This window comes from Canis lupus, chromosome 9 (genome assembly GCF_003254725.2).
Source record: "Canis lupus dingo isolate Sandy chromosome 9, ASM325472v2, whole genome shotgun sequence".
NCBI lineage: Eukaryota > Metazoa > Chordata > Mammalia > Carnivora > Canidae > Canis > Canis lupus.
In genome coordinates, this window is record NC_064251.1 from 49,805,702 (window position 1) to 49,826,247 (window position 20,546).

Sequence of the window (20,546 nt, forward strand, 5' to 3'; positions counted from 1 at the left end):
CCCGTGAGACAGGACTGGGAGCCCTACCATCCTGTAAGCTGCGGGTCCGCGGAGACGGCGGTCCGCACCCGGCACCTCCCTGCCTCCCTCCGTGCTGTGTGTGAGACCTGATAGAAGGGTCTAATTATTTTAAAATAAACCGTCCCTTCACAGCAACGGTGTCCGTAGTTGACCCTCCTGCTGAGAAGACAGGTTGCACAGCTTGGGGCTGTGGCGCTGGGGAGCGGCAGCTGGGGGCGAGAGAGCAGCCGAGGGAAGGGTCCTCAGGCACACGGGTCACCTCTGAGGTTACGAAGGACTGGCAGGGCCTGGGGGGTACACAGTCCTCCTGGGGGGGGGGGCGCGGCCCTGCCCCCGCCCCGGGCCCAGGTCAGGATGCAGGGGGCCCAGGGCATCCTTTTCCTCGGGCGAGCTCGGCTCCCACGCGGTGAGGGCTGCCGCGCAGGCCAGGGTGGGGGGTGGCCCCCTGTGTTGCCTTGCGGAGGGGAAAGCAGGCAGGGGCGAGGGGCTGGGCCCGCGGCTTTCCCCGCAGCCCCGGTCTGGCTGCAGGGGTGCAATGCCCGAGCCTGCGCCCGGACATGGAGGCCGCGTCTCCCTCTAGAGAGCGCCACGATGTGTGGCAGACTAGAAAGCCCGCTTCCGGTCGGTGGAGAGTCGAGGGGTGGAGCGCTCTCTGGCGGCTTGCGTTCCAGACTGAGGAGCCACGTGGTGAGAAGCCCCTAGTGTCGGCCCCCTGGTTCTTGGGCCCCCTGGTTCTTGGTCGGAGCACCTAAAATGCAGGGGCCTGAACCAACCACAGAGGTGGCGGAGGAATCGAGGTCTCTGGGGAAATGGAGAGGTTCCCCCTTTAGGTGTGCAGGCTGAGTGTGGGCTGGGGGTGGTGAGAAATTTGGGGCCAGGCTGTGCCACCCACCCCCCTCCAGCCTCACCGGCTTCCTTCGGCTTCCTGTTGGCTGCCAGATCAGGAGGGAGGGAGGGAGGGAGGGGGCAGCACCTTCCACACCTGGCCCTGCGAGGGAGGGGCGCCCTCCCCTCCCTCCTCCCTCCCTGCCCACCTGTGTATCTGCAGAGAAGCTGCGTGGCTGTAGCTCTTCACCAAGGGGAGCTGCGTGGAGGGCTAGAAGGGGCCATTGATCCTCCAGTCGCCCCCAGGCAGGGCCCAGGACCGGGATGGGATGCCACACCTCTGCCTCCCGCAGCCAGGAGCCCAGAGGAAAAAACCCTCGTAGGTCTCTAGCAGGCCTAGGGTCATTTGTGTCCGTGGGAACCGGTGGTGGGAGAGGCCCCACCCTGGTGGAGTAAACTGTGTCCCCAGCCCTCAGGCCCTGGGGTTGGCAGGTCTGGGAGCCAGTCAGGCCTGCAGAGCCCTGGCCTGGTTCTCATCCAGGATGAAGGGGGACCGGAACTCGCGGCCTTGCAGGTACATCTCCAGACCCTGGAGACAATAAAGTCATGATGGCCACATTTTCACATCTAGTGCATAGAGGGGGCACAAACTCTTCTTGAGCCACAGTAAGGCAGGGCCAGAGAGGCTTCCAGAACAAGGCTTGGATGCCACCTTTAGACCCAGGCCCTAGGAGTCTCTAGGCATGCTCAGGGAAGTCCAGTCAGAGGGTCGGGGCCAGTATCGCTCCCTCAGCAAGGCTTCCATAAAGTCTTCCTTGCCGGAACCCCAAACGCTGACATCTTCCTGCCTCTCCGAGACCTATGAGGATCTTGATTCCTCATCCCCACTCATGGCCCAGAAGATCCTAACTTAAGGAACTATTTGCCCCATTGGTAAACTGAGTCAGAGCTGTGACCTTCCACCCCAGCACCCACTTCTCCCCAGTCTTCCCCCCAATCATGCATGCCCTACCCCAGAAAGCTCTAGATGGGGCCGTCGGCTCTCACCTCTCCAGCGTAGGACACCAAGGGTGAGATCTCACAGATGGCTGGAGGCTCTGTGCCGTCCGGCAGGCTGTGGGAGCCCACGTGTCAGCACCTGCTCCGGGGTGTGTGCCCTGGGGCTGTCCTTGCCTGACCCAGCTCCCCAAGGTCTCTTCTCAGCAATCCCCGCTTCCTCTGCACACCCGGAGCCCTCCGCAAACTGCCCCTGCCCAAGTGGCAGGCTCTTCTTTGGGCGGGAAAACCCCCCCCTCGTCCCTGCAGGCACCCCTCACAGCACCCGGGCAGCCAGGTTAGGCCGGGGCTGCGGATAACTGAGAAGATGGAAACCTCACGTCCTTTCCTTCGCTGGCCCTGAAGAGTGACCTGCCTTGCTGTTTTCCAAATGTCATGCCGAGGTCTTGGTTTCAGAGCTCATAAGTGAGTCAGGAAGGGTGGCAGCCACCCACCTCCCCCAGTCCCCAAGCAGACTTCTAGGGGTTGGCCCCGAGGCCCCAGTCACCGCAAGGTTGACCAGGGCATGTGGCCACTCGGAGCACAAGGCCACACCACAGCCCAGCAGAGTCGGCAAGCCTGGGGCTGGGGGATGGACCCGGATAGCCTGATCCTTTGGGGAGCACGCTGAGGCCACACTCACCTGGGCAGTTCAGGGAGCCGGGCCCCACACGCATCCAGGAAGTGGGCCCCTGCCTGCAGGGCCCAGCGGTAATGCTGCATGAGCAGGGCACGCCGGGTCATGGCGGGGTTGTCTCTGGCATCCGAGGCAGCATTCTTCAGAGGAGAGAACTCCTCCTCCCGAGACACTTCAAAGGCCACGAAACTCCTATGTGGATGAGAACTAGTGACCAGATGTCCTGGCCAGAGGCCCTGGTCCTGGGCAGGTGAAGGCTGCACTGCAGTGACGATGAGAAGGGCCAGTCGCCTCCATGGAGGGCCCACAGGCACCACCTGCATCTTTGCTCCTGAGATCCCTGCGGCTGCTTGACGTCCTTCCATTCCCACCAGCCAAACCCCCAGACCCTGGGACCCCAGAGTAAGAGCCAACCACCCCCCCGGGGAGGCCCCCAGCCCCCTGGCCTGGAAACAACCTCCTAACCCCGGGCCAGGAACAGACAGAGGGCTCAGGAGGAGCAGGGGTGTCTCCCCGAGTACACAGCCCCAGATGCTGCCATGCTCACACTGCGGGGGCTGCTTCCCCTGGTGTTGTCCCTGAGCCTGCCTACAGCCCCTGCTCCCCACTGCAAAGGGGGTGGCCCCACTGTGTGCCCCACATGCCTCCATTCCCGGCCCAGCTGGGCCTCAGAACCCACCACCAAAACAGAGAGGAAAGAAAGAAAAAATAAATGACTTCTGCCACTAACTTAGCAAACGGGAACACATCAAACACAAACTTCTCCATCTTTATCCCGTTTGGTTTTATCGGCTTTACCGGATTTCCCTCCTCATCCACGTATGGGACCTTCTTCACAGCCACATGTGGCTTCAGCAAGGGCTCAAACTCGCTGGAGAACAACAGGATGACAAGAGGAGGAAAGACACAGTTCAGATAGGACACCCCGGGGAGCCACTCTGGCCACCACCCGCGGCCACCTGCTGAGCACACCTGCTGACCATCTGGAGGAAGCCTCGGGTGAAGAAGTGGTTGCAGATGTTGCCCAGGCTGTAGAGCAGGTGCCCATCAGGCCCACGAAGCTGAGCAGTCTCGGGGCTGACCTCGCTGTACTCCACCACCTGGGGGACCCCGTCCACCTGGCACACCACACCCACTGGCTCCTCTGGGTAGGCCTTTTCCACCACCTGCGGCCAAGGCCTGGGCTGGGAAGGCTGACGGGGCGGGGCCCGGCAGACCGGGGGCGGGGCTGGGAGGAGGGGCGGGGCCAGGCGGACAGGGGGCGGGGAGGAGGGGCGGGGCGAGGCAGACCGGGGCGGGGCCAGGTGGACCGGGGTGGGACTGGGAGGAGGGGCATGGCCGGGTGGACCGGGGACGGACGGGGGGAGGGGACGGGGCAAGGCGGGGGCGGGTGGGGGGCTCACCTTGGCCCCACAGTCTGCGCCGCGAAGCACGCAGAAGCCAATGAAGACCGGGTCAGCCAGCCGCACGAGGATGTTGTCCACACAGTACACATGCACAAACTCCACTCCTCGACGCTCCATGTCATCCAGAATCTGGTGGTCTGACAGTGCGCAGTACAGCCCCCCATTGCCATCTGCAGAGGGAGAAGGACCGCTCTTTCGAGGACTCCAGCTGGGCTTCAGCCATCTAGTCCAGGGCGTGCTGGAGGCAGGGGAGGCCCCTTGGGGCTGGACCTTGTACCTGAGGCAGCTCTTCATCACTATCCAAGTAGCCCTATGGTTGTCTCATGTGACAGATGGGAATCAAGGTCCAGAGAGGGGAGGCCACTTGGCCGGGACCACAGAGCCTTGAAGCATAACGCTCCAGCCTCTGCTACTGTCCTCCCAACCTCTAATTAGCTCCTTGGTCTAGGCCAGCCAGTCCTTCCCCGGGTCAGGGGTCAGGCATACCTGGGGCCATGGCAACCTTGTGTTTCTGCTCCAGGATGGCCCTGCCATCAAAGTTCACAGCAGGCAGCATGCGCTGTTCAAACATGATCACGTTATTGGGGTCCAGGTGGAAGAAGTCATGTTCCTGGAAGAAGGTGGCTGTGGGCCCCAGCGTGAACTCACTCGTCATGATGTACCTTAAAGGACAGGCAAAGCTGAGAGGGCTATTTGAAGGGCCCAGCCCCTCTGGGACCTGGGGCTCTGACGGGGGCTGGTCTTGGGGTCCAGCCTAGGTAGGTGCCGGGGTTGGGGTTCAGGTCGTGGTGCGGGCCAGGATTCATGCTATCCGGGCAGGGGATTATTCTGGGGTCAAGGTAATACAGAGAAGGCACACCATGGGATGGTACAGCGGGTCCCATGGCGCTCGCCAGCAAGCTGCTCCACCCGCTGAATCCGTTCGGCCTGCAGCTGATACAGGCTCTTCTGGCTGGGCAGCCCCACCTGATACATGCCTTTGGGGTAGGTCACGCCTAGGCGAGTCCCCTGCCCCCCAGCCAGCAGCAGCACAGCCACCTTGTTCAGAGCGATCTGGCGGAAACCTGGAGGTGCAGGGTGCCGTGAGGGGACACCTGGGACCTGCCACAGAACCACCCCTTCACCTCTCAGCAAGCCAGACTTGTGTCTAGGGCTCTAAGACTTCATAGCGATGGGACAGAAATTTTCAAATAATCTTTTGATCGCCTGTGGGCTCGGGCCCCACACAAACCCCCCTTATCAGGACCCACCAGGGGTCGTCATGGCATCCTCCAGGGTTCATTCCCAGCCTGGGTCCTTCAGAGGGAACACCAGGTCAGGCCAGTCAGAGCAGTGCAGTGGGGGCCCTGAGCAGGCTTCCCTCCAAGAGCACCTGCCTCACCTGTGAGGCCAAGAGGCCAAGAGTGCACCTGGGAGCGCTAATGTGAAAGGGAGCGTGTGCCAAGGGGTTCCCTGAGGTCAATAGGTGTGTGGCTGGGCTGCTGGCTAGCCAGGTGTGCGCCTGCACAGAGCATTCTCCCGAGGGCAAGCCGCCTGGGGGCGGGCACCACCTTGGCGGCCTTTGGAGCCCGACACCCCAGTCGCTAGCTGCGTGGGAAAAGGGTCCCCACAAAGAAATAAGGCACGCCAGCTCCTCCAAGTACCAGCTCTCCTGTCTCCCCACGTTGGGCAAGCCCCTCCGCCAGCCAGGCCCGCCCCGCCCGGGACCCCCGCCGCCCCGCCTACCTTCCTCCTCCCAGAGCAGCCGCGTCTCGGGGTCGCACCGGCTCGCGCTGCCAACGCACTCGGGGGGCAGGGGCCGCAGGCGCGCGGCCAGGTCGGGCGGCGGGCCCGGGGGATGCGCGCAGGCCGCGGCCGCGCGCCGGCAGTGCTCCCGCAGCGCCTCGGGCTCCAGCGCCCCCAGCTCCGCTAGGAGCGCGGCGCGCGGCCCCGGCGCTAGCTCGGCGCAGAAGCGCAGCAGGTGTTCCTGGCCCGCGCGCTGCAGCCTGGCGCGCACCGCCCGCTCCGAAGCCATGTCGCCTCCGCCGGCCGCGCTGGCACTCGTGACCCGAGCGCTCCGGCGGGCGTCACGGGATCCAGCGGCGGGCGACGGCCCTAGAGGGGCGGGGCCAGGACGCCCCGCCTCGACCCCGCCTCCGAGCGTCCCCTCCACCCTCTGGCTCTGACCCCGCCCCTGTCCGCTCGGCCACAGCGGGAGGCGCAGGGGCCCAGTCCAGGCGCTGGGGCTGCCTGAGGCAGGGATCTGCGACCCCCCTGGCCCTGGCGCGTGAGGGCTGACTTCAGGCCTAGTACACCCCCTTCTGGACCCATAGCCCTGCTGGTCAGGGCACCTGAGGCGGAGGCTAGGGTCTGTCCCTCCCTGCGGCTATGTCTGACCCCTGGCGGCTGGGCCCGGGAGGATAGAGCCAGACCATCAGTAGGGTTAGGTGTCCCGATGCTACCCAGGACCCCCCAAGAAGGCCACCCCGCATCCTTGGGGGCTCCCTCCTTCACATCCCGACTCCGCACTGCCATGTAGCCAGAACCATTCAGGAGCAGGCCTTCGCCCTGCCGCGTTGTATTAACTGTTAGAGTTTAAGATACCTTGCTGTTTATAAACTCCCTCCGGGAAAAATAATGAGTAGCTTTGGCCATTTGGGGACAAAGCTTTCTTCTAGAAATTAGTTTTATTAAGACTAAAAATGATACATGGACAAGGTTAAAACAAATTCAAACGATACTTTGGGACCCAAAATGAAAAGTAACATCTTCCTCAGGCCTGCCCTCAGATAACCCCTGTTAGGGTGATTCAAACACCTTGGAGGCAGGTTCTGCACATAGAGGCTCCCACACACCCCCTTCCTGAGTTAGGAAGTAGGACTTCACAGCTCCCTGGGGGCCACTCTAAGTTCTGGTGGACCTGAAAGAAATTATCTTCCCAAGATGGCCTTAGGCCTGCCCGGGGCCTTTGCACTTGCTGTTCCTCCTGCCTGGACTACTTTTTCCCAGAAAGTGACTTCCTGCCCCACTTTGCCAGGTCTTTTTTTTTTTTTAATATTTTATTTATTTATTCATAGACAGAAAAAGAGTCAGAGACACAGACAGAGGGAGAAGCAGGCTCCATGCAGGGAGCCCAATGTGGGACTCGATCCTGGGTCTCCAGGATCACACCCCAGGCTGCAGGCGGTGCCAAACCACTGGGCTACCGGGGCTGCCCTGCCAGGTCTTTCTACTCATGTGTTGCCTCCTTGGGGAGACCCTCCCAGGTCATGTTGGCTCGGAGAGCACCCTCCCATTCACCTCTGTTCCTTCCCACCTTTCTGTATTCTCTGCTGCCCGACTTCTCCAAAGAAGGAAGCTCCATGGCAGATGGACATGGTTTGGTTCACTGCTCTACCCCATAGCCTCAGATCAATGCCCAGCACACAGTAGGTACTCAGTATGTGTTTATTTAATGGGTGAGTGAGTGTTGGATCCCACACCCAGCTCAGTGACTGGGCCATATCAAGTGTTCAGGGAGTGCTTGCATGAATGAATGAATGAATGAATGAATGAATGATCTGCTTCAAGTTTGTGGCAGTTGAAGGGCATCTGTTAGAGGTGGAGGATGTGCACGGGAGGCAGGGAACCAAGCAGAGTGGGCTCCACATTCCAGGCCAGAGTCCATGTGAACTCTTACTACCCTGCACATGTGCCCTTGAAGACAAGTGTCTCGTAAACTCAGGGCTCATCTCAGAGTGACCCCTAAATCTTGCTTCAAGGTGGGGGTGGGGCTGAGATCAGAAGGGTTTGGACAGCTGAGGCTATGTAGGCAGAGGCACCTGACAGGCCAGAGAAGGAGAGCTGGCCCACTTGGGCAGACAGATGAAGGTGCCAGAGGGGCAGAAGTGAGTAACAACCTCCTAGACAAACCTGGCGTCACCTGCCTTTTGCCCTAGGGCTTCATCCAAAGGGTTCCGGGGAGCCAGGGCCCAGAGTCCAGCGTGGGTCCCTGGTTGTTACTGCAAGAGTGGAGACCAGCAGATCCTGGAAGAGGCACAGCGACTGTGTTAGGCTGGGGACAGAGGGCCTCCCCATCCACCTCCAGGGAGCTGCAAGCTGGCACAGTGAGAAAATAATTACAACTGGGTCAGGCACCTCAAGAGCCACAGGGGCCTCACGAAGTCTGGGAAGCCCCCTGGGGGCGACAGCAACACTGAAGGGTACAGAGCTAGGAGAGCTTTAGGCCAGACTGGAAAGAGGAGTGGAAAGAGGAAGTGGTTAGAATTCAGAACAGGAAGTACACGGGGGCATGCTGTGGGCTCTACAGTTTCTTCGGTCCCTTCCACCAGTGCCTAGCCAGGGAAGCCCAGTGGGAAGCCCATGGACCAAGGGCCTCCTGCCTCATACTTTCTGATGCTTGGAGAAGGCCTGTTTCCTCTGTACAATGGGTTCAGGTTCACAGGCCCCTGGCCTGCATGCTGCTGTCCTGCTGTCCTGAACTGTCATAGCACTGCTTGCTACTGCTGGCAACAGGCCTCCACATCTACAAAACCCCCATAGAGCTGTCTCCAGGCCTCCCCACCCCACCCAAGGCTGGTGTTTCCACTGTGATCTGTAGGATGAGGCTTCCCACATGCTGGCCACCCACTAAGCCTCCACTGTGGGCAAGACTCATGCCAGGCCATAGGGTGGCCCTGTCCTGCTTCCAGAACACACAGGGAGGGATTCATGGGGAGAGAGGCACCATTGCTAGCAGAAAGCAGCCTCATGCTTTGAAAGTCAGGACGTGTAACCAGACTTCCAAGGGTGGGTTGGGTATCTAGGTGGAGTTTCAAAGGATGCAGAGTGATGACCCCAGAGCAGACGGGAAAAGGTGTTTCTGGTGGGAAAGCTACCATGTGCAAGGGGTACACGGTACCCCTATCATGTAAGGAACTGCTGGGTCCCTTAAGGATGGGGCACCTGGGCAGCTGTGCTGGAAGGAGAGCAGGAGAGGGGATGAACTGCAGGACAAGTGGCTTGAACGCTTTTCTAGGACTTTGGCTAGTCCTGCCACTAAAGAGGAAGGCAGGGATGGATCGGGCTCCATGGGGAAACTCTAGGCTCACAGCTTTCTAGGTCCTTCCAAAATTCCTTACCACAATGGGGCCCCACCTTTGAGGGCTGTGAAATTAATAAAGCGAAGCCCTGATGGGGGAGCTCTCAGCAACGTAGAACCTGTCCCAGCTCACCTCACATTCCTGGGCAGGAAGAAATTCACTTCACTACCCTAACAGGAGGAAGGATTCCCTTCTTGAAGTGAGGCTGGGCTAAGCTCAAGCCTCCTCCCAGCCTGGCCAGACAGGACTGGATCCTGGCTGGAAATGAAGCAGGGGCCACTGGGGACACAGCTGGAGGAAGTGTCCAGCCCGGGGAAGGAGCTGGAGCAGAGGAGAGCTGGTCAACCAGATGGGGATCTGGGGACACAGGAAAAAGTGGCTTTGTCTCGAGGTAGGCAGGAAAGGCCAAGCTATCCCCAGGGACAAGGGGAGGAGCTAGCAGCAGCGTGGACAGAGAGGCCTCTGTGAGGGGAAGCGCCCAGATGGCTGGAGCCCACAATCCTCTTGGGACTCTCCTGGCAAATGGGCCCTAAGAGTCAGGGTGCCTGGGTCAGGGGACCCCGAACTGGGGGCGAAGAGTGCCCAAGGGAGCCGGACAGGGAAGTTGAATCCCTGGAGGAGGTGTGCTTCCATCCTTGCCCCACGAGGCCACCGGGACAGGTTTTCTGTAGGGCGGCAGGCCCCGCCCCTCCGAGAGGGCTGAACCGCTGCGAGCGGGCGGCGGGCGGCGGGCGGCGGGCGGCAGGAGGCGGCGGGAGCAGAGAGAGGTCCGTTCAGGGCTGCGTCCCCCTCCCGGTGAGACCGAGGGCAGGCAGAGCTCCCGGCCCCGCCCCCGCCCGCTCCGGGCCTCGGTGCAGCCCGGGCCGCGGCGGGCTCTGCGGCGGGAGCGCGCGGGGCGGAGCCCTCGGAGGAAAATCAAACCGGGCTGGCGGCCTCTCAGCCAATCCGGGAGCCGAAGGGCCAGCCGCGGCCAATAGCCGCCGCGGATGCTAATGAGCGCTGACATCACGAGGAGGGTCCATTCAAAAAGTCGCAGCTATTGTCGCCGCGGGTTGCGCGCGCCGGCCGGGCCCAGCCGTCGGGCTGCGCGGGGACGGAACTGCGGACCGAGCCGGGAACCGAGCCCGGCGGCGGCCGCCCATGGCCGGAGCCGCAATGGCCGAGCCGGGCCGCGGGCCGCCCGGCGCTCCCGCTCCCGCTCCCGCTCCCGCTCCCGCGCCCACGCCCACGCCGGGCACGGAGGGGCTGCCGCGCGCCTTCCTGCAGAGCCTGCGCACCCTCTTTGACATCCTGGATGACCGGCGGCGCGGCTGCGTGCACCTGCGCGAGATCGAGTCCCGCTGGCAGGGCGCCGACGCGCGCGAGTTGCCCCGCGGCGTGCTGGAGGGCCTGCGCCAGGTGGCCCCGGCCAGCGGCTACCTAACCTTCGAGCGCTTCGTGGCCGGCCTGCGCACCTCGCTGCTGAGCGCCGACGGCGGCCCGCGGGGCCAGGCACGAGCCCCGGCCCGGGGAGGCTGCCCGGCGCGGCCTGGGGGACCGCCGCCGCCGCCGCGCCTGGTGTTCGCTCCGGCTGATGAGCCGCGGACGGTCCTGGAGAGGAAGGCCCTACCCCCGGGCGCGCGGCCCCCGCCAGCCGTCCCCGGAGGCGCGGCCCGCAGCCTGGAGAAGCTGTGCGCGCCGGCGGAGGCAGCGCCCGGTCCTGCGGAGCCCGAGCGGCCCCAGGGCGCGGCGCTGGAGCGGAGCCCGAGCGCGGACGCTGGTGAGTGCGGGGCGGCCCGGGCCCCTCCTGGTAGCTGACCCCGCCGCCCCCCGCGACCTGCGCCTCAGGCCAGAGCCCCAGAGGTGCTGCCGGCGCCTCTCCGACCGCGGGGTGCGGGGCCCAGAGCCCTAGGTGCCGACAGGGAAGGAGCCTGTCGCCTTTCCCGCTCAGGGGCCGGAGGCGTGGCCGGGGCCCGGGGGCTGCGAGGTGACTCCCAGCTCCACCAGGAAGCCGCTCCCCCAATCCTGAGCCCATGGCGGGGGACGCCAAGGCCCCGAGCTGCGTCTCTGATGACACTAGGCAGGGAGTTCCCGTCTAGTTCCGAGGAGACAGGGCACCCCACCCAGAGAGGGGCCCTCACTGCCCCTTTGGGTCCTTAGTCGCCGCTCCACCGCCGAGCCAGGACAGGTTGGAGGTTTCCCAGGAGGCTCTGGCCTGGTTAACAGGAAGAGTAAAGCGGTGGGTGGCTCTTCAGCCCAGTCCCCAAAACCTGCGGGACTGACACCAGGGAGAGACCCAGACGCAGTCCCCCAACGATGGCCAGCGGAGTCCTTGCTTGGCTTCTGGTCCAGGTGGCCCTGACAGGAGATGGCTGAATGGCCCCGTGGTCCCCTCTAGTGTTGACCCTGGGAATAGCACCTGCATTCTGGTTGGGTGCTGGGTTCAAACCCCTCAGCCCTTTCAGCCTGGAGCGTGCACCCCTGGGCGCAGGCCTCCCGGCAGCCTCACCATGACAGCCCCACCATGGCAGCTGCCAGTCCTTCTACGCCTTCACCACTCTGCCAGCCTCACTAGACCTCTGCCCCAGCCTTGCCCATATTCCCCAGCCCCATGACTGGCCCTTAGGGCCACGGTGGCTCCTGGCCTCCTGGGTGAAGCCATTTGGTGGCCCACCCCAAGCTGGGGCTCCCCTGCTCCTCACTGCCCAACCTCTCTGCCCCTGAGGTGTGGGAAGGCAGGGGGCACTTGGGGGTGCAGGGCCAGTGCCATCACTGTGGCTACACATCCTGGAAAATCAGCCAGGGTTTGGGATTTGGATGCCTCAGGCCTGTGGCCCAGCCCTGCTCTGTTCTGGTGCCCCATGTGGCCCTGGGTCATCTGCACCCCTTTGAGGGCTCAACACAGGGGTGAGCAGGCCAGGCTCTCGCTGTCACCTCTACAGGTAGAGGCCCAGACAAGAGGCATGGCATGTTCATGGGTGCCAGATATGGAGCTCCAAGGTTCCCCTACTTCGGGGAGAAAGCCCCCATACACACAGAGCCCCCACCCCAAGACCCAGGGCCCCCTTCTTTGGCCCTGTGAGAGCTGCTGGTCATCCCACTGAACATCCAGTGTACTGCCATCCAGAAATCTGGGAGCTGCTCCCCAACCAAGCCCAGGTGTTCTGGGGTTGTTCCCTGACGCCCCCCACCCCAGCCTCTCTCTGCTGTATCTTCTCTGCAGCCATGTGGCATGGGCAGGTTGGGACGCGATCTCTGCCTGTGCTTGGAGCCCGTCTGCCAGGGCCAGCTGGAGGCCTGCATGGCCACCCGATGCTGAGCCTGTGGACATGTCCCCTTCTTGGATCACCCACCCACTCCACTTGACCAGTGCCAGGGGCATATCCTGGGGGAACACGGCTAGGTCCAGGGGAGGAGAGGGTGGTTTCCTCCACACCTGTGCCCTTGTGGTGCCCTGCACATTTGCCCCCACCCCCAGGGAAGCCAGCTGGCCCTGCTGGCTTTTCAGTCCTGAGCAGACTCAGCTGCAGGTGACGCCTAAACTGTAGAAGCTCGTAAGTTATGCGCTGGACACAGTCGGCCCAACTTTGTTTTATCCTTTCTGGGAAAGTTAGGTCTAGGCCACCTGTGCCCTCCCATCTCACCTGCACCAACTCCTGACTCCCTTAAAGGCCCCAAGAGACAAGGACAGAGAAACAGGGAAGGCCAGGGCCCTGGGGCACACAGCGGGTGCCAACACACACTGGGGAAAGCCCTTGCCCTCAGGGCACTGGTGCTAGGGCATGTGTGTTGTGTGTACAGACGTGCAACTTAAGAGGGCACACAGCCCTCCCTGAGATAGAGGTAAGGGAGTTGGTGGAGATCGAGTGAGGAGCCAGATCCCAGGCAGGCACAGAGGCAAGGGGTGTGCAGGCCTAGGCAGCGCCCAGGCCTGCAGGCTGGGTTGAAATGGTAGGGTCCATGCAGAGGCTCGGAGTTGCCCACAACCCCCAGAGGTGCATAGGCCTGGACACCCAACCCTGCCCTGGGTGTGATGGGACAGGCCTGCAAACGAGCCAGGTCCTCACCTCTGCTGCAGGTGCAGCAGCCTGCAGGCCCCGGGAGCTCAGTGTGGGTGATGCCCATCGGGTCCTTCGTGCCCGAGGGGAGCGTCGGCGGCATACCATCACCAACGGCGTGGACTGTGACCTGGTGAGTGAGGGCTCTGAGACAGCCAAGGCTGGGTTCGGGGGATGTCAGTTAATTATAAACATCTCTTTCCATGTGGGCTTGACTCCACTTGAGGGATGACTCAAGGCCAGATGAGGAAGTCCTCTAGGGAGAAGGCAGCCTGGGTGTGGAGTGGGCACGGTCCCTCCCCAGAGCTGCCCCTGCACCCACCGGCTTCAGAGAGTCCCCTTTGTTAGGTTTGCGCAGCTCAGCAGCTGCGTGCGCACCGCCTGCCCTAAAGGAGCTGCTGAGGTCGGGAGTGTTGCCTGTGTTCCCAGGGGGAGCCCATGTGGAGGGGCCATGGGAGGGAAGCCTCCCCCACCCAGCAGGAGAAATGGGGCTGTGGGTTGCAACACAGACTCACAGAGGGCCCACACGGGTCCAGGTGCTGCACCTGTGCTGGCAGGTTGGTGCTGGCATGGGTTGGTCCGTGGGCACAGCTCTGACTTGTGGGGCTGTGGTTCATCACGCACATGCATAGGCCCACGCAGGTTTGCGCTGTCTGCGCACTTACTCACACATGTGCATCCCCCCATGTGGCAGCTAAAGCAGATGCAGGAGCTGGAACAGGAGAAGGAGGTGCTGCTACAAGGTCTGGAGATGATGGCGCGGGGTCGAGACTGGTACCAGCAGCAGCTGCAGCGTGTACAGGAGCGCCAGCGCCGCCTGGGCCAGAGCAGGGCCAGCGCTGTGAGTGATGCCACCCAGGGCTAGGCTGTCCCCAGACAGTGACCATCCACCTAACCCCAGGCACTCCCAGGCAGGTGCAGCACTGCTCTACTCCAGGGCACATTGACTGTCCTTCCACCCAGGGTGCTGGGCCCCCCACACACAGTGTGATGTTCCCCTAGGACACAAGATGCCCTGGAGCAGATGTCCCCACCAGCAACACCCGTGGGCTACCTCTCTGTTCTCAGCAGTAATTCTGGGGGGGGCCACCCTCAAGGCACGGTGGCTGATCTTGGGCTGGTCCTGCTCTCTGACTTTCCCCTTTCCTGCTTTCCTCCCAGGACTTTGGGGCTGAGGGGAGCCCCCTCCCACTGGGCCGGCTGCTGCCCAAGGTACAGGAGGTGGCCCGGTGCCTGGGGGAGCTGCTGACTGCAGCCTGTGCCAGCAGGGTGAGTGCCCCTCAGACCACCCAGTACCCACCTAGGGCCCACACCTGGCTTGGTGCCACCCCTCACCCTTTTCCTGGAGGCTGTACCAGGGAATGCCTGGCCTGTCTGACCATGCCCTCCCATAGGCTCTGCCCTCATTGTCCTCGGGGCCCCCGTGTCCAGCCCCAGGCCCTGCCTCACCCTCCACCACAGGCTGGCAGCAGCAGACCATCCTCATGCTGAAAGAACAGAACCGTCTCCTCACCCAGGTAAGGGGCAAGGAGGGGTCTGGGGTGGGGGCTGGAGGCCTGGTGAGCCCTGACTGACCTCCTGCCGGCCCAGGAGGTGACCAGCAAGAGTGAGCGTATCACGCAACTGGAGCAGGAGAAATCTTCCCTCATCAAGCAGCTGTTCGAGGCACGCGCCCTCAGCCAGCAGGATGCCGGGCCCCTGGACTCCACCTTCATCTAGTTGGCCATGGCCATGGGCATGGACACAGAGCTCTCAGTGCCTGGCCTGGCAGGCAGCCCGGGTGGGTACCTCAGGCTGAAGACCACCTGACTGGCCAGGACCCAGATTTCTTCTTCTCTTCCAATCTGGGCTCCCCCAGCCCCTCAGCCCCAGGTGGAGCCTGCATGTGGGCTGTGCCCCAATATGTCCCATGGCCCCAGACACAGACCAGGTTGTAGCCCGGGGGTGCTAAACTGGGGTGGGGCTTCCTAGTGCTAACGTGGCCCTAAGCTGCTACTACCACTGCCAGTGGACACTGAGGGATCCTCCTCACGTTTACCTGATCTTGGGCAGCTCTGGGCAGGCCCCCTCCCGTGTGTACATACAGCTGGCCTTTCCTTTCTGACCTGGGGTCTCCAGTAAGAGGTACTGGTCCCACTGGGCTGCACTTCTGACCACAGCCAGCAGAGGGTGCCTCGCGCTCGCAGACCCAAAGCTGCCCAGCAGATGCCTCTGTGAGGTCTGTGGTCAGGTGCCCTGACCAGGGCTGGCAGGCCTGGGGGCCCAGCAGGTGATGGGGCCCAGGAGCCCCAGGGCATCTTCCCTCCCTCAGGTCTAGTGGCTGTCTTTCTCCTAGAAGCAGATGAAAATGGTAAAGGGTGGTTTCTAGGAGGAGGTCTGCTTGTGTCAGAGGTCATGCCTGGGCCAAGGCTGGCCTGCTTGCCCCTCCTCTCAGGATCCCGGACCTTAAAACAACTTGGGTTGGCTGTCATCCACCCCCTTTGCAAAACTGAGCCCATGGAGCAACCTGTGACCCACCCCAGGGCCTCAGGCCACCGGGCATCCTGGCCAGGCCAGGCTATGGTCACCAGGGTTGCTGGGATGTGCCCATTCCCTGGGAAGAGAGATGTGGGCATGGCTGTGCGAGAGAATGGGCCCCCCAGGTGTGCCCCAAGGTTCCTTATAGGCAAGTGCCCCCACCAGGGCCTACCCCACATGACCCAAGTTTCCCGAGATAGAGGGCCTGCCTTACCCTCCCTGACCCCAGATTCAGGTGGGCTCAGCCATAGGAAAGGAAGACCATGGGGTTCAGGGAGAGATCAGAGACAGGGGCCTCATCAGGGATGACTCTCCAGCCCTACACCAGCCTCTGAGGGGAACCTCCACCCCAGGAAGGAGGGGGAGCATGACCTGTGCCAGCATCTCCGCAGGAGCTTGCCTCCTACACCGAGGATGTGACATCACCTTTGGGTCATGTGGTAGGGGCCCCAGGCGTGAGGCTTGAGTATATAGGGAGAGACGTCGTAAACCCAGAAGGTTTAGGCACATGGACTCCCAGAGCCTTGGAGAGATCCTGGGTCTGGGGTGCTGGCCATGCCCTGCCAACCCCAGCTCTGAGCTCCCCACATTGTGCTCCAGGGCTTACAGGGAGGGAGGGGGTGTCCTGGTTCGGGCCCACATCTGCCCCGCATGCAAGCTGCCCTCCTTAGAGGATGGGGTGGGTTCTTTTGGGGGCCCGAGAACCCCTGACCTGGACCCACACAGGCTCTGCGAGACAGGCACCCAGAGGGGAATGGGGTCCTGAAGGGAAGATGAGGTTCCCAGCACCCGCTGGGACGTGCAGGGCAGTGGCCAGCCCAGGAGAAATCCTCCCCCATGACAGTCTGGGCCCTGCCCACTGCGACCTCCCCAAAGCCACCTGTTCTTGGATCTGCTCTTCCCCGTTCGGTCCCACCACTACTGCCTCCACACCAGCATCTCACTAGGATTTTCTGCTCACAGGTTCTCCCATGACATTCCAAAAAGTGGAAACTACTTGTCCTCTGTATCCTCCCATGACCCTGTGGCTCAGGGCAGCCCCCAGGCTCCGCATCCAGAGCCCTTCCCAATCCTGCCAGTAGCTGGGTTGCAGCTAGACAGCCAGCCTCCCACCTCTGCTCTTTGCAAGTGGTGTTCCCTGGAACATCGCTTCCCTGCTCCACCGGCTGCTGCCCAGCCCTCCGCTAGGGAGCGAAGGGACCTGAAGAGGCTGCCGGGCGTCCACATTCCTTCTGCTGACTTCACACGACTGCCTAGCTGTCTCACCAGACCTGCCAGAGATAGTCGCCCTTCAGTTGCGAGGAACATGTGAGAGAAGCTGGCCACGCAGAAGGCAAGCTGGGAGTACAAATCCCTTGTGGCCTCAGTGTCCCACCCAGGGTGAGAAAACATACCCTCTCTGTTTGCAGTCTGAAGACAGGCTCCCTGTGGGCCCTAGAGACCTCAGGGGAAGGATTTAAGTGGTCCCAAGTTGGCAAGTGCAGCTGGAAGGCAGACTGCCTCCTCTGCGAAGCACTAGTGACATTCGAGGCTGAGTCGTGGGTGGGGGGATGGGAGGTTGTCTTCTGTGCTGTGTGACTGTGACGATAGTGACGACATCTCTGGCTTGTATCCACACATCTAGTTCTGACAACTAATGTCTCAGGATGTTGCCAAATGTCTCGAGGGGTGGTGGTGGTAGAAACATTGTCCCTGATTGAGAATTACTGCCCAAAATTTCATGGAGGCCAAGTCCCAAAGAAATTAGGCATCTCCAAATTTAAAAAAACATTTTCACAAACAACCAGGAGTGCTCTTGCCACGAGAGCCAGCAGAGACAACAGATCCTGCAAATATTTCAGATATTGGAATTATCAGAGAATATATGGCTTTTATATAAAAGAGATTCTTGAAAATATAAACACGGCACAGTCTTTATATAGCTCATCCCATGAAATAATCTTTTAGTTTATAAAGATGAGCAATAAAGCATGAAAGATCAAACAACTTACAGAAATAAAATATAAATTAAAATTAAACCTCAGGGATGCCTAGGTAGCTCAGCAGTTGAGCATCTGCCTTCGGCTCAGGTGGTAACCCCGGGGTCCCAGGATTGAGTCCCACATTGGGCTCCTCGCAGGGAGCCTGATTCTCCCTCTGTCTGTGTTTCTGCCTCTCTCTGTCTCTCATGAATAAATAAAATCTTAAAAAAAAAAAAAAAAAGAAAGAAATTAAACCTAAAATGGACTAAACTGATGAAAGTTTTCAGCTGGAGTTGGTGAACCAGAAGAGTGTAGGAAGTGATCCAGGGCAGAGCCCAGAGTCTGATGGGAAGTGTGAATGACAGGCGAGGGTCACTCCTCTGGTTGCATTTCCTAGAAGAGGATGAGGAAGGAGGGGCAACATAGGAAGATAAGCAGGCTTCCAGTTTTTCAGAATTGTCTAGAAATCTCAGTTCTCCAATCCGGAAATCACAACAAATGCCAGCCAGGCCTGAGAGGAAGAAATGCACATTCCCTCTCCCGAGACCATAGGAGAACCACCCATAAGGCCGGACCCAGAGCAACCTTTCATAGAGTGAACACAACATAAAAACATTTCAAAAACAAAAATTTTCAAAAAAAAAAAAAAAAAGAGAGAGAGATTTTACCAACCACAGGACTTAACTAAAGAATATTCCAGAGCCAGGACCTTTTTTTTCTTTTAACGGTTTTATTTATTCATGGAGAGAGGCAGAGACACAGGCAGAGGGGGGAGCAGCCCCATGTGGGTCTTGATCCCGGGATCACACCCTGAACCGAAGGCAGATGTTCAACCTCAGAGCCACCCAGGTGTCCCCCAGAGCAAGGACTTGAGAAAAAAGGCAGCAGTGGAGAAGGAGCCCCGAATGAGGATGCATTAGCCGCCCCCGCCCCCCCCCCCCCCAGCAGAGCTCAGTGGTGCAGAGCTGCAGGTGTCTTCTCTCTGTTTCTGAGGGCGAGGCTCGGGAGCCAAGGTGCTGGCCCTGCGGGCTGTCTGGGGCCATCTCTCCAGGGCCGCTTCCAAGCCTGGCTTCTCAGCTTCCCCTAGAGCCCATGGGGGAGGGGCACCTGCCTGAGGCTCCAGAGTCACCGCGTCACCTCACCTCTGTCTTAACTCAGACCATTCCTTTCTCAGGGGTGTGGGAGGGGACTCGGGCACCACCTTTCCGAAGAAAGAGAATCAAATAATCTGTGGGCGTATTTTAGTCAACCAGAATGCATCATTAAATCTAAGTAAACATGGACTGTATACAATAGTAGTAATAATAGCAATGGTGCTAAGGGGAGGAGGGGCACGGGATGGAAGTGAGATTGTGTCCAAATGGCATGCGGAAGGGAAGGCCGCAGCTGGGGCCCTCCGCCGTGCGTGAATTGTTCACAAGGACGGAAACGATCTTCACTGTGGATTTTATGAAGTATGCGTGTTAAAATAACACACGGTGGCTATCCGATGTGCACCTTCCCAAGAATGGAGGTGCAGGGGAATGGGGTGAGAAAGAGGAAAAGTGCAATCTTAAGGAGAAGAGAGAACACAATTAGGTGATGAAGATACATTGGTAATCACGATATATGCAAGTAGACTCAACTCTTTTTTTTTTTTTTTAAGATTTTATTTATTTATTCATGAGAGACACACAGAGAGAGAGGCAGAGACACAGGCAGAGGGAGAAGCAGGCCCCATGCAGGGAGCCCGATGTGGGACTCGATCCCGGGTCTCCAGGATCACACCCCAGGCTGCAGGCGGCGCTAAACTGCTGTGCCACTGGGGCTGCCCTCAACTCTATTTTTTTAATTTAAATTTGATTAATTAACATATAGTGTATTATTGGTTTCAGAGGTAGAAGTCAGTGATTCCTCAGTTGGATAAAATACCCCTGTCCTCATGACATCACGTGCCCTCCTTCATGCACATCCCCCAGTTACCCCATCCCCCTACTCCCTTCCCCTCAGTTTGTTTCCTATGGTGAAGAGTCTCTTGTGGTTTGTCTCCCTCTCTGATTTCATCTTGTTTGTTTTTCCTTCTCTTCCCCTACGATCCTCTGTTTTGTTTCCTAAATTCCACACGTGAGTGAAGTCATGATGAAAGGGCAGCCCTGGTGGCGCAGTGGGTTAGCGCCGCCTGAAGCCTGGGGTGTGATCCTGGAGACCCGGGATCGAGTCCCACATCAGGATCTCTGCATGGAGCCTGCTTCTCCCTCTGCCTGTGTCTCTGCCTCTCTCTCTCTCACGAATAAATAAATAAGATTCTTTTTTAAAAAAAGAAATCATGATGAAAGTCTTTCTCTGACTTACTTCACTCAGCATAATACCCTCCAGCTCCATCCATGTTGTTGCAGATGGCAAGATTTCATTCCTTCTGAAGGCTGAGTAATATTCCATTGTGTATATAGGCCACGTCTTCTGTATCCACTCAACTGTCAACAGACATCTGGGCTCTTTCTATAGTTTGGCTATTGTGGACACTGCTGCTGTGAACATTGGGGTGCAGGTTTCACTACATCTGTATCTTTGGGGTAAATATCTAGTAGTGCAATCTCTGGGTCATAGGGCAGCTCTAATTTCAACTTCTTGAGGACAGTCCACACAGTTTTCCAGAGTGGCTGCACCAGTTTGCATTTCCACCAACAGTGCAAGAGGGTTCTCCCTTCTCCACTTACTCTCTAACATTTGTTGTTTCCTGTCTTTTAATATTTGCCATTGTCACTGGTGTGAGGTGGTATTTCATTGTGGTTTTGATTCATATTTCCCTGATGATGAGTGATATGCAGCATTTTTTTTTACGTGTCTGTTGATCACCTGTAGGTCTTCTTTGGTAAAACGTCTGTTCATGTCATCTGCCCGTTTCATGATTGGATGATCTGTTCTTTGGGTGTTGAGTTTGATAAGTTCTTTATAGATCTTGGATACTGGCCCTTTATCTGATGTGTCATTTGCAAATATCTTCTCCCATTCTGTAGGTTGTCTTTTGGTTTTGTCGACTGTTTCCTTTGCTGTGCAGAAACTTTTCA

At 59.7% G+C, this 20,546-nt stretch overlaps 2 protein-coding genes across 3 annotated transcripts; one reads left to right on the forward strand and one right to left on the reverse strand.

Moving 5' to 3' along the window:
- Window positions 1-210: 210 nt before the first annotated feature.
- Window positions 211-5,982, reverse strand: LOC112677482 (UDP-N-acetylhexosamine pyrophosphorylase-like protein 1). The gene is made up of 9 exons (XM_025475922.3): window positions 5,650-5,982; window positions 4,784-4,988; window positions 4,411-4,586; window positions 3,922-4,094; window positions 3,491-3,684; window positions 3,249-3,389; window positions 2,525-2,710; window positions 1,894-1,960; window positions 211-1,435 (listed from the first exon to the last, which is right to left on the reverse strand). The coding sequence occupies exons 1-9, from the start codon at window positions 5,936-5,938 to the stop codon at window positions 1,352-1,354; spliced, it is 1,515 nt and encodes a 504-aa protein (XP_025331707.3). The 5' UTR covers window positions 5,939-5,982; the 3' UTR covers window positions 211-1,351.
- A 4,042-nt stretch (window positions 5,983-10,024) lies between these two features.
- On the forward strand, window positions 10,025-18,792 carry SAPCD2 (suppressor APC domain containing 2). 2 transcript variants are annotated; one of them, XR_007413063.1, is made up of 7 exons: window positions 10,025-10,743; window positions 13,042-13,154; window positions 13,716-13,862; window positions 14,183-14,290; window positions 14,416-14,538; window positions 14,612-14,801; window positions 16,502-18,792. XR_007413063.1 is itself a non-coding variant. In XM_025474997.3 (6 exons), exons 1-6 carry the CDS (start codon window positions 10,125-10,127, stop codon window positions 14,738-14,740), a joined length of 1,239 nt encoding a protein of 412 aa, XP_025330782.3. In that variant the 5' UTR covers window positions 10,025-10,124; the 3' UTR covers window positions 14,741-18,792. The 2 variants fall into 2 exon arrangements, 1 of the variants encoding a protein (XP_025330782.3); XM_025474997.3 differs by having other exon boundaries at window positions 14,612-18,792.
- The last annotated feature ends 1,754 nt before the right edge of the window (window positions 18,793-20,546 follow it).

Coding starts and splice junctions, on each gene's coding strand:
- SAPCD2 (XM_025474997.3), top strand. CDS start 10,125: ATGGCCGGAGCCGCAATGGCCGAGCCGGGCCGCGGGCCGCCCGGCGCT. Junction 10,744..13,041: donor GAGCCCGAGCGCGGACGCTG/GTGAGTGCGGGG, acceptor CCTCTGCTGCAG/GTGCAGCAGCCTGCAGGCCC. Junction 13,863..14,182: donor GCCAGAGCAGGGCCAGCGCT/GTGAGTGATGCC, acceptor CTTTCCTCCCAG/GACTTTGGGGCTGAGGGGAG.
- LOC112677482 (XM_025475922.3), bottom strand. CDS start 5,938: ATGGCTTCGGAGCGGGCGGTGCGCGCCAGGCTGCAGCGCGCGGGCCAG. Junction 3,685..3,921: donor GCGCAGACTGTGGGGCCAAG/GTGAGCCCCCCA, acceptor CCTTGGCCGCAG/GTGGTGGAAAAGGCCTACCC. Junction 1,961..2,524: donor CGGCTCCCTGAACTGCCCAG/GTGAGTGTGGCC, acceptor GGGCTCCCACAG/CCTGCCGGACGGCACAGAGC.